Source organism: Odocoileus virginianus, chromosome 3 (genome assembly GCF_023699985.2).
Source record: "Odocoileus virginianus isolate 20LAN1187 ecotype Illinois chromosome 3, Ovbor_1.2, whole genome shotgun sequence".
Taxonomy (NCBI): Eukaryota; Metazoa; Chordata; class Mammalia; order Artiodactyla; family Cervidae; genus Odocoileus; species Odocoileus virginianus.
This window is the reverse complement of record NC_069676.1, coordinates 82,407,228-82,419,785: the sequence shown is the minus strand read 5'-3', so window position 1 is coordinate 82,419,785 and position 12,558 is coordinate 82,407,228. Positions and strand designations below refer to the sequence as shown.

The window sequence follows — 12,558 nt, the reverse complement described above, 5'->3', positions numbered from 1 at the left end:
CAAATAAAAGGGGAAATAGTGGAAGCAGTGACAGATTTTATTTTCTTGGGTTCCAAAATCACTGCGGACAGTAGTGACTGCAGCCATGAAATTTAAAGATGATTGCTCCTTGGAAGAAAAACTATGAGAAAACTAGATAGCATATTAAAAAGGAAAAACATTACTTTGCTGAGAAGGTCCGTGTAGCCAAAGCTATGGTTTTTCCAGTAATCGTGTATGGATGTGAGTTGTACCATAAAGAAAGCTGAGCACTGAAGAATTGATGCTTTTGAACCATGGTGTTGGAGAAGACTCCTGCGAGTCCCTTAGATTGCAAAGAGATCAAACCAGTCAATCCTAAAGGAAATCAACCCTGAATATTCATTTTAAGGTCTGGTGTTGAAGCTGAAGCTCCACTACTTTGGCCACCTGATGCAAAGAGGAAAAGACCCTAATGCTGGAAAAGACTGGGGGCGAGAGGAGAAGGGGGCAACAGGATGAGATGGTTGGATGGAGTCACTGACTCAGTAGACATGATTTTGAGTCAACTCAGGGAGATGGTGAGGGACAGGGAAGCCTGGCATGCTGCTGTTCATGGGGTCACAAAGAGTCTGACATGACTTCACAAATGATGAACAACAAAGTGCATCATAGGAAGCAGATTCCAAGTCATTTTGCAAAGGAAAAGACCAAAAATTGAGACAAAAACTTAAAGTATGGTAGATGGGAATCATATAATATGAAATCAAATTCATATCTTTGTGTGTTGTACTTCTCAGCCAGCTTTTTCAGCCCCAAACCTCCCCTCATTTGTGCGTTCCTGCCTTAGCCTCACTCTGAACTCTTAAAGCCCAAACCTCTCTCTCTGTCTCTCTCTCATATCTTCATGCCATCAAACCCCCAGCCCTAGTTGCATGTGCAGCCTCTCTTTGTTTTGTATTTTTGTTCTCCCTCTCATCTTCATGCCACTTATGTTTTTTGTTTTTTAGTGTTTATATATTTTAATTTTGGCCTATGGAGGAAATCTCTTGCTATCAAGACCCAATTCCTGCATTTGTGGGCTGTACCCCATCCCCTCTAACCTTCACCCAGACTTTGCTTCTTTGGCCATTTCCTGTCTTCTGTGCCATTAATTGCTTTATTTCTGTAGGATTATTCCTATTATTACACACACACATTTTTTAAATGTTTCCCATTAAAAATAATAACAAATAAATGAGCCACAACTCTGCCTCCCTTCCTTTTTAAATAACAAAGCCCCTGCCATATCCATTCCTTAGGTTTGGCTTATTTCCCTGCTTTTTTCCTTCAATGCTGAATTTGTTACATACTTGTTCTCATAAACTCAGTTTTCCCACTTCATTATTAACTGTTTACCCTTCTACCATGTTTTATTTTCCTGTTAGGTGATCATATTAATGCATATTGGTTTAAATACCAAAATTAGAGGTATTTAGAAAAATGGGTTCACACAATTAAATCTGAGAATATTTTAGAAGAATATAGATCCTAAAAAATGTAGGGGTCTTAAGATATTTCAGTATTGTAGGACTCTAAATGTAACTTAAGTTTTCCTGTAGTACTAAGATTCTTTCACTGGGAATTATTTTCTCAAAGAAATAAACAGCTAATTTTAGTCTTTATAAATGAGTTATTGCTTATGTGTTCTCCTGAATGTTATATGTTCAGTCCTCATTATTTGTTGATTCTGTACTTGCGATGTGCCTAATTGCTAAAATTTATTTGTAATCCCAAAAGTCGTACTTGTGGTGCTTTTGAAGTCATTTATAGAAATATATGCAGAGTGGTAAAAAATTTGAGTGACTTGTTCCCAGCTGAGGCCTAGGTTCCCAGCTGAAGCTTTCTTGTTGTATGTTTCATATTGTAATCAGGTGTCCTTTTTGTGGTCTGACTAGTTCATGTTTTCACATTTTTGCTTTTTTGGTGACTTTGCTATTTAAAATGGCCCCCAAGTATAGTGCTGCAGTGCTTGATGTCGAGTGTTCCTAAGCTCAAGAAGATTATGATGTGCCTTATGGAGAAAATTCACTAGAAATATTCACAGATACCAGGAAAATACTATACTTAAGATTACAGTTATTAGATAAGTTTTGTTCACACCTGGGTTTTATTACTGTTGACCATGAATTTAATATTAATGAATCAACAGTATATATTAAGGTATCTTTAAACAGAAACACACATAAAACAAGTGTTTATACTGATTGATTGAAGATGTTGTGACTGGAGGCTTGTGGGAACCTAACCGTGTATTTCCCCTAGGAGCAATGGTTCAGTGTTCGCGGCGACTTTATAAAGCATAACTACCGCGAACAACGAGAATCGACTGTAAGTTAAAATTCTGGACTTGGACTGAAATTACAGGAAGTGCCTCCTTACCCATGTTAAGCATAGTTTAGGGCATTTCGGTTTGGGATATATATTTTATTTTAAAACCCTTAAGAGAAGAACATTCATTCATTGATCCTTTTTGAGCACTTACTATATGCCAGTAACTGTACTAGTTTTGAAGTATACAGGAACAAGTAAGTTACAAAATCTTTACTCCAAAGATCTGTCAGCTAGAGGAATATTCCATTTTACCCCGGTCAGTCTGATACCAACTGCAGTTCAATTTTGACACTGGCTACCTGGAGTTAGTCGAGATTCCATCGGTTAAAGGCAAAATCCTTCATAAAAATGCATAGGCTTTGGATGCCAACTGCAAGTTCTTGGGATCCCTGCGCCATACTTTTGACAACCAGAATTTCCATGACCCCCTCAGGTTCAGTAATTCTGTATAACAACTAGGAGCAAAGAAACTGCAGTGATTACAGTTTTATTAATATAAAGATTACACATTGGATGAGGTTTGGGAAGGAGCACAGCGTTTCCATGTCCTCTCCCTGCAGAATCAGCATGTCACTCTCCAGGTACTTCAGTATGTTTAACAGCTAGGAAGCTCCTCGGAGCTTTGGTGTCTAGAGATTTTATGGAGTTTCATTACATAGGCATGATTTTAATCATTGGCTGCATGATTGAAACTTAATCTTCAACAGCCTTCCCATTCCTGGAGGTCAGCTGGCTGAAAGTTCCAGTTCTAATTGGGTGGTATTTCTGGTGACCCGCCTCCATCCTGAAGCTATAAGTGGGGCAGTAACCAGGTATAGTCTTTATTATACCACAGAGAGATTGCCTTATAGAGCATCAAAGGTAAATTAAAAGTTTGCCAGTAGTGGCACAGGTATTTCAAGCAGAGGGAAGGATATATGCAAAAATGCCAAGGGATGAAAGAATTTGTGGAATAAATGTCACTTAGTGTAGGTGGAAGGTCATGTGTGAAAGGGTGGTTCTTTTTTTAATTGGAGGATAATTGCTCTACAGTATCATGTTAGTTTCTGCCTACATCAACATGAATCAGCCGTAGGTGCACATGTGTCCCCTCCCTCTTGGACCTCCCACCCATCTCCCGCCCCCAAAAACGGAATTCTTGAGTCTGATGAAGTAGACAGTAGATTGTGAAAGGCTATTAAAATAAGAGGTCACAAACTCTATATTTGGCATTGTAATGTGTATTTTAACTTTAATGCAAATGTTTAAACATATACAAAGAACAGACAGAATGATATCATGAACATATAACAAATATAATGAGCTCCCATGTATTCATTACAATAACTGGTGGCCAGTTTGTTTCATCGGTACTCCCTTCCCCTCTTCCCACCAAAATTATTTTGTAGCAAATATTATTATTATTATTTCATTCATAGATATTTTGGTGTATATCTCTAAAATATATGAACTTTTAAAAAGTTACTCTAATCCCATTATCACAGCTAAAAATTTTAACTATTTCTTTATATCACTAAATATTCGGTCGTTACTCACATTGCCAGTTCAGCAATATTTTTAAAACAGCAAATCAGCAGTAGCATTTTTTAAAAATTGAGGTATTTCACTTTAAAAATCTAGATTTTTGTGGTTGAAAAATTGGAATATCTTTCAATACGAGGTGTCTGTTTCTTTTTCACAACAGGACATTGGTTGGTGTCTTTGCTTAGCTGCCTTACTCACTGCTTTACTCTGTGAGGAGTCTTGGAAAGGATTTATGCAGGCATATATGCCTTGATAGGATTTGCATTATGGAAAAAAATAAATGTAGGATTAGAATGCGTTTAGGAGAGAGCCTAGGGGAAAAGAAGAGGAGTTTTGCCATAGTCATCTAGAGAGGAAGATACACTGAACTGAGGTCCTTTCAGGAAGTAGGCAAGTTTGGAACTTGAGGTAAAGAACAGAGGTAAAGAACATAATTAATGCTAATATATGGAAAGGGTGTTTTGAAGGTGAAACCCAAATGTCAAACTTAGGTGGCTGACAGATAGGAAGTTCAGGTGAGACAGGAGATTGCAAATAGCAGATGGGTGCTTGGGAAGGAATAAATGACTTGTCTGGATATTTTGACTGGGTAGTAGAGGTAAATACAATCAGATGTTTTTGAAGCCCTAACCAAAGAGGGTTTGATATGGTTAAGAGTAAAGGGTTTTGTTAATATAGCAATTCACTCTAATTCTTAGATCAAGTTTGAGAATTCTCTAGCTAAATTAAAGGAAGGAAAGAAAGCCTAGACTACTTGTAGTTTGGGGGGCATTCAGAGGACTCTTAAAGACAAATAACAGTTCCTTCTGTGTAAATGAAGGATGGGTAGAGAATTTGAATGTGTTTCTGCAAGCTTGCCTGCAGAGTTCACACTCCATTTATTGTTAAAGTAAGACAATAGGATCTTCCTATATTTTAATAGTGTATCAGTTGTAAGAGAAACACCTACAAACAACATTGTAGAGTCTGGCATCTAGTAAGTGCTTGGTGGGTGTTTGCTGAATTTGAATCTAAACCTTTTAAGGCTGAAGCTGTTGTATCTGTTCACGTTAGAGTTTTTCACCTGATATTTCCCTACAGTGTCTTCCCAATTAGGAAACTCAATAAATGTATGTAGAGTAAGTGAATAATTCTGGTGGTTTTAATTCTTTATTTAAGAAGAATTAAATTTTTTTCTTAGTTTGAGATGGTATCAACACCCTACAGAAGAAGAACTAAGAATTCTTGCAGGAAAGCAGCAAAAAGGGAAAAGCAGAAAAGACAGGTAAGTTATATGGTTGAGTTTGTAAAGTGTTAAAATATTTTACATAATTTATGGAAATATATTTTGGTACTTTGGTTAAAGTAACATATACGGATTATGCTATAAATGGAAAATCTGAAATCAAAATCCATGGTCTAAAATAATATTGACTTGCCATTTAAGAGCACCCAATATGTAGTAATCTAATATGTAACCACAAAGATGAAAATTTTACTTGAAATTGTTAGTGGGGAGTTGAGAGACCCATAACCTGTGTCTTTGCAACTCATTTAAAGATAGCAGTTGGTTTGGGTTCTTTGCCAGATTTTGTTACCACTCAGAAATTGGGCAAATTCATTTGCTTTTTACCTCTGTTTTCTCTTTTTTGTTGTTGTTGTTTTTTTTTTTTAATAAAAAGGATGAACAGTATAACTTCTTAGATCCTGTACAGGCTCTTAAATATTATATTTAAAGTTTATGAAGAAAATTGCCTGTAAATAAACCTCACTTAATAGACTCCAGCAGCCTCATCTGTGAAGGAGAAGGACCAAACAGTAATTTTGAAAGATTCTTCCAGCTTTAAAATTTTATGTCCTTATTTATATTGAATCTTCATAGAAAGTACATGTCAGTTAGCCTCTCTAAATGGGCCTTAGTTTCCTTAACTGGGGAGAACTTCTAGGATATGAATCTGTGATTCTGATATATTGTAAAATGTCAGTGACAGCATATTATTACCAATTCCTCATGTATATCATAAAAATTATATTAATGTGGGTGAATGGATTTATAGGAACTGAAAAGTTTTTTTGAACATAATGATTATTTGACATGAAATTGGAAGTTTAAAAAGTCTTGTCTTTTCTGATTTGGCCACCATTTTCTTTTTCACTTATCATTACAAGTACACCTTGTAGGTCATTGGAATATTAAGTTTAAATCCTCCTTCTTTGTATTCCAGTGGTTATATTCTTTAATAAAATATTTCTGTCAAATATTAAAATTTTCAAAGCACTTTTATACAGCTTTAATTCATGCAATAACCCTAAATATTCATTATTAATTTAATTTATATTTTGCTAATAAGAAAGGTGTTGCTTAGAAGTGTTAAATGAGTTGCTCAAGTTCATGTAACTTATTAGGCGTCAGGATTTTAATCCAGGTCAATTTTTAGTTTCTACATTTCTTTTTAACTACTCTGCATTTGCCTTTCACAACTACCATGGTCAACATTTGTGAGCTTAGGTAGTATAGTACTTATTTTGTAAGCATCTGAATTCTTATTATATGCCTTGTAGCCAATAATTTTATTATTTTTATAATAATTTTTATATGTTGAAAATGCTTTACATTTACAAAAAGATACATTAACAATACTATCTTGTTTTAGTAGCAGTAATTATTTGATTTACTGACATGAACTAGAATTTTTATTGGGGTTTTCCCAGTATATACTTACTTAAGAATAAATACAAAGTCATTTCTTGGTATTATAATTATTGTTACTGAAACTTAGTTTATTGCTTTTGATTTATGTTTGATTGTGTTTAAAAATTAAATTTGGAAATAATACACATGCACCTGAAGAATTCTGTTGTTTTCCTCCACCCATGATTCTTTGTAAAAGCAGCTCTGAGCTGGCCTTGCACATTTCTGAATTTCTCATGCACATAAATCTTCATACATTTTTTCAGTTCTGATTTGTTTATAGCTACAGGTCTGTTTATATGTATGTATGTGTGTACGTGTATAATTTCAAAGTGAAATGCATTTTGTCTTCATTTCCTTTTACTTGTGTGCCTCAGGAAAGAGATGTTAGGGCTGTCTTTAAATCTCCAGAAGAGAGCAGGAAAAATGGGGTGAAATGGTAAGCTAGCAGTCAAGGTTTTGTTTCTGTCACTAGTATAGGTAACTCTTTTCCTGGTAATCTGTATGTTCTCTTAATAATTTACATCCATATTTTGTAGTTCCCCTTTTGAAAACTGCTTTTTAGTGCCTTACCTCTTTTTGATAAAATATTAGAACTTCTGCGTCTTTTTCGCTGTGAAATTTATAACCTTATTTGTAGTTAGTTTGATACAAACACTTGAATAACAGTGAGGGTAACTTGTTTTTTGTGTCACTTGTCTGATTTTTATAGGAAATATAATGGTCACATTGAAAGTAAGCCACTAACCATTCCAAAGGATATTGATCTCCATCTAGAAACAAAGTCAGTTACAGAAGTGGATACTTTAGGTAAGGGAAATCTGGGTAAAGTGTTCTGTAAATCTCAGTTTTATATTATGCTAGTGAAAGTACTTGAATTTATCTTTTGTTGTTAGATTCTTTTGTTTTCCTGATCATTAAGTCCATTATACAGACTATGAAATCTTTCTCAAAGCTAAGAAGCTCAAAATTACTTCATCTGAATTGAATTTGTTTTTCTATCCACCTCACTTATAGTAAGCCTTATTTTTCCCCATTTTTCAGAAGAGGCTGTCTTATGCAAATTTGTTACACAGTTTTTGTATATGCTGAGATTACAGTTTTTACTATCTCAAATTCTAAGTTGCCATCTGTATCAGTTTACATGTTTTATAATGTTGCTTGTAGAAATGCATCTATATGTTTGTATTAAACTACCTATATTTAAAGCAGTTCAACTTTATGTTATATTTAGTAAAAAGGAAAATGGTTTTAGAGTGATGAATTGGATTAGAAATAGAAAATTTTACTTATTCAAGATTTTATTGGATATCTCTGAATAAGTCAATTTTCCCCCTGTATATTAGTGTTTAAAATTATATAATAACTATAATGATTTTAAATTTAAAGTGAAATTTATATGAAATTATTCAAATCCTAGAAGAGAAAAGCATTTAAGGTGATATTGTTTAGAACACTAGTTTTCAGACCTGGCTGTATATCAGAACCACTTAAGCAGCTCTTTAAAGATAAAGATTCTCTTATACCTACCCTTGATGAGTCAGTAAATCTAGAGTGGTTTCTGAGAATTTGTATTTTTTAAAATGTTCTGCATGGTTCTGATATTTTGACTAGGTTTAAGAACTACAGTTTTACATGATAAGTAAGAAATTAAAATGACATTTAAAAAGTAATTTTGATAATGCTGTGTAATGTATCATTATGTAATTTGGTCCTTCTTGGATTGAATCACACCACTACACAAAAATGTTAATAGAGTCACTTCACATCTCATAAAGAATTACTTTGTGAAACAAGGTGGCTTCAATACATTTGAAAGTTGATGCTACATTTACAAGATTGTATGTATGTGTGTGTATATATATATATATGGAAAGGGAATTCCTACAAAGTGTCAGTGATGAACAATATACATTAGTTGTCTAGTGTTATTCAGACTATTGAGACTGGTTACCTCATCCACCCTTTTTTTCTTTTTAACTATTTTTCATGCAAAATTTAAAACGTGTAAAAGCAGTTGAATTTTTTGATTAGTTATCCCATTCGTTTTGTTAATCTGATAGGTGTGGGTACTTGTACAAGAATACTTAATACACGTTTCCTGATTTCTAAAACAAAATTTTGCTCTTCTTACTAATAACTGATGTTTAATGGATAATTTCAGCTAATCAACCTTAATAATAGTTTAAATTGACTACTTATCAGACATTGTTTTAAGTGCTTTATTTGTATTATGTTGCCCTCACAGTTCTATGAGGTATGTAACTATTACTGACTTTTTTTCAACTTGTTAGATAGAGAAGTTAAATAACTCTGAATGTGGTAGAGACATTTAGCGAGAGTTAGGCTACTTAATGAACATGAAAAATTGAAGTTAGGGGTAATGTGGCTTCAGCTTATTCAGTATTTTGTTTTACAATTTTGAGCAATAATTTGCAAATTGTGCTTGTTAAATAACTGATAATGTAACAACAAGATTATTCTAGTTAATCAGAATAACAGAGAGATGTTATTTATGTTTATATTTATGTAATCATTTGTGAATGCATGCTCTGTGTCTGTTTAGGTAAAAGTAGAGGGTTTTCTACCTGACCTTTAGGTGCTCTCAGGAGGCTAATACAAATCACTGGTATTGATGAATTCTCAGTTTTTAGTGCAATATTCTATTGAGAGGCGTGTATATAATTACATTATTGAATACAGAAAGAAGAATGTAATACTTGAGTTATATATAGAACCAAGAATATATATAATTTATTCTTTTATTGAATGTATGTATTATTGATAGACCAATAACTTTCTTAAAAGTCTTTCAGTTTGTATTAGCTATCTGTTAGACAAGTCTCTTGAAGAACATAAGAACATTTGAATGTCTCCTGTCTGTTTGCTGTGAATGAGTTCCCTGGGGGAAGCCTGTGTGAATGTGGGCAGGCATGGAGAATTAGAGCATTTACTTTAACTTTTGTTAGTATAAACTGAAATAACTTTAGATAAACAGGTATTTGTCTATCTGTTTCAACCATTTCTCTGCTGTCCTTCCAGAAAGTTATTTAAAAAGTTCAACTGAATGACTCTACAAGGGAGGAGAGGGTTCTGCAGAGTAGGATTTCTTCAACTCCTTTAGGGTAAATCTTTCAGACTGATGTTGAAAAGTTATTAGGTCTATTATAACAAAAAACCTAAAGCAGTTAAAATAGCTTGAAGGCAAAATAAGTGTGTTACATTGACATGAATAAAGAATATACCTTATTATGAAAGGAATTGGAAGTTTTGCTGTCACCTTGTAAAGATTTAAGTTTGGTTAGTTTATTTTCATATTTTAAATAAGTCTTATTTTGAGTGGTATTTTATTTTTAAAAGCCATTTTTTAAAAAAAAATTCTGATTTTAAAATATCCTCAGGTGTTACATTTTACAACTAAAATTTTCCCAGAGTAATATAGATCATTTTATTATGTGCCAGTGAGAACATAGGAAATGGTGTTCTGGTACATGATATATTTCCGCATTTCTAGAAGGTCTTTTGCAAATTGATGTTGATCTTTGAGACTATTCTCTGGCAGAAATAAACCAGAATATCCAAGAAAAGGGAATGGAATTAACATTTGAGACAATGTTAATTTTAATGTCAACCCTTAAGGATGGAAGTTTGTTGAAGGAGTATGGTTTTATGGAGAATTGACAGGCATTTCTTGAACTTTTCTTCTAGAGAATAAAAAGTATATTTTCTTAATTTACTATTTTAGCCTGCAGTAACTCACAAAATTACTAATCCTCCGTTAGTAAGGTTAGTAATCTGTGACTTGAAGTCCACCTCTCTTGTTTCACAGAAATGAATATAAGTAAATCTGTATAGTACTCTATCAAGTTATATTCTAAAGCTAAAATATTATTGCTCAGATTCTTTATTTTTTTAAGTAATGATTTACAATTTCTGTGAAAGCTAATCATTTAAAAAAATACCAACTCATTTTGCAGTCAAATTTTTAACAACCATTTAAATAACTTTTGTTAATCATTTCAGTTTTATTATTTAATTTACAATGTATTGACGTTTTGTTTTGGATGCCAATATTCTCAGTCTGTTTCTCACATTTTTAGATTCTCATATTCACACACCTTACATGGCAAATCATCAAACAATAAAATCTCACATTTGAAGTTAATTATAGATAAATCTTCCTAAAGCTGTTTTTCAGTTTTAGTAAAACTTTCTCTTTTAAACCTTTGTTTTTCAGCATTGCATTACTTCCCAGAATACCAGTGGCTGGTGGATTTCACAGTGGCTGCTACAGTTGTCTATCTAGTAACTGAAGTCTACTACAGTTTTATGAAGCCCACACAGGAAATGAATATCAGCTTAGTCTGGTGCCTGCTTGTTTTGTCTTTTGCAATGTATCCTTCAAAACATCATTAATATTAATTTATGAATTTGTTTTCCTTTTACAGCTAACGCTATTAGATCTCGTCTCTGATTTAGAAAGGATTTTAGATTATTAGAGAATGTTTCTTTGTTGAAATCCTCTTTATACACTTGAAAAAAATTTTTTTAATGGAGGTAGATAGTTTAGAAGGTGAAATACAAGGAAAGAAAGCAATTCCCTGCCTTTCCTTTCCCGTCTGACTCATGTCACAGAGGGAGCCCCTTCTACCTTTTTTGCAGATTTTTTTTTTTACCCTTTTTTTTCTTACCCTTCTTTGCAGATTTCCTTCCTCATGTTTAAATAATACATGATAAAATGGTGTTTTTTAAATTTTAAATATTATTGCACCTTTCTCCTTTGCTTTCCTCCTTCCTTTGTTTCTTTCTAAATATGGAGACAATTTTTTTTTTTAAGAAATCAGAAAATATACTTTATTTGGACTTAAAAATTTTGCCCAATAGTTATTTTAAATGCATGAGCTTTTGCGCGTGTGCACACACGTACACACACACACACACACGAGAAGTTATCATTCTGATAGTGGTGCTTGGGAAATTTGTTGCTTGTGCTTGGGACATTGATATAGAAGAAGAAATTAGGAAGTCAAATGAACAAAATAGAGGAAAAGTATGGTCATTTCTTGACTCTGGGATTGTTGAAGTTAGTGTCTGAGGATATTTGGCATGATTGGACCTGCTAAAAACTTTTAATAAATTTTTTAGTTTTCAATAAAACCTAGGTTTACTGATAACACTGAGGACTTCACAATACTTGGATTCCTAACATGTTCTAAGAATAAGAAGTTGGGCAGATTGATAATGTCATGTAGCTTGGTTTCTTGGTCATATTAATATGACTCCTCTCAGACCAAGATATGCATCAGAGTTAACATAATACATTTTTCTTTTTTTTTTTTTATTAGAGGATAATCAGTTTACAATGTTGTGTTGCTTTCTGCCATATAGGAATATGAATCAGCCATAAGTATGCATATGTCCCCTTCCTCTTGAACTTCCCTCCCACTCCCCGTCCCTCTAGATTATCACAGAGTACTGGGTGGAGCTCCCTGTGTTATCCAGCAACTTCCCATTAGCTGTCTGTTTTACATGTGGTAATGTACCTGCTTCTGTGCTGCCCTGTCAATCCGTCCCACCCTGGGAGACAACTTTTTACTTAAATCAGTAGTTGCTTTCAGTTACACTGATGAAAATATTATTTATAGTTAAACATTGTAGTATCTTATTATCCTCCTCGAACAACTTTCTATTCTTATTGTATAGAATTTAAACTCTGTAGAATTCTAAGCCTTAGTGGTTCAGATACATCTCTTCTTTTTTTTTTTAAATTGAAGTATAGCTGATCTGCAGTATTATATTAGTTTCATATTTATAGCATAGTGTTTCAGTATTTTTACAGATTATACTCCATTAAAAGTTATTATAAGGTGATGGCTCTGATTCCCTGTGCCATGTGATATATCCTTAGGTTAGTTAGATTAGCGTTAGTCACTCAGTTGTGTCCAACTGTTTGCGAATCCCTGGATTGTAGCCTATCGGGCTCCTCTGTTGATGAAATTCTCCAGGCAAGAATACTGGAGTGGGTTGCCATT

At 33.5% G+C, this 12,558-nt stretch overlaps 1 protein-coding gene across 7 annotated transcripts in view; it reads left to right on the top strand.

Moving 5' to 3' along the window:
* The window catches only part of TMEM161B (transmembrane protein 161B), a 71,836-nt gene that overhangs the window by 32,111 nt on the left and 27,167 nt on the right, over nucleotides 1-12,558 (top strand). For 3 of the 7 annotated variants that reach the window (XM_070465788.1, XM_070465782.1, XM_070465784.1), the window contains 3 exons: nucleotides 5,036-5,119; nucleotides 7,239-7,336; nucleotides 10,764-10,920. In XM_070465788.1, the coding sequence (XP_070321889.1) occupies nucleotides 10,856-10,920 (65 nt within the window). In that variant the 5' untranslated portion in view covers nucleotides 5,036-5,119; nucleotides 7,239-7,336; nucleotides 10,764-10,855. Of the gene's footprint in view, nucleotides 1-2,250; nucleotides 2,329-5,035; nucleotides 5,120-7,238; nucleotides 7,337-10,763; nucleotides 10,921-12,558 lie in introns of those variants that run through there. The other 4 variants (XM_070465783.1, XM_070465785.1, XM_070465786.1 and 1 more) reach the window with 4 other exon arrangements.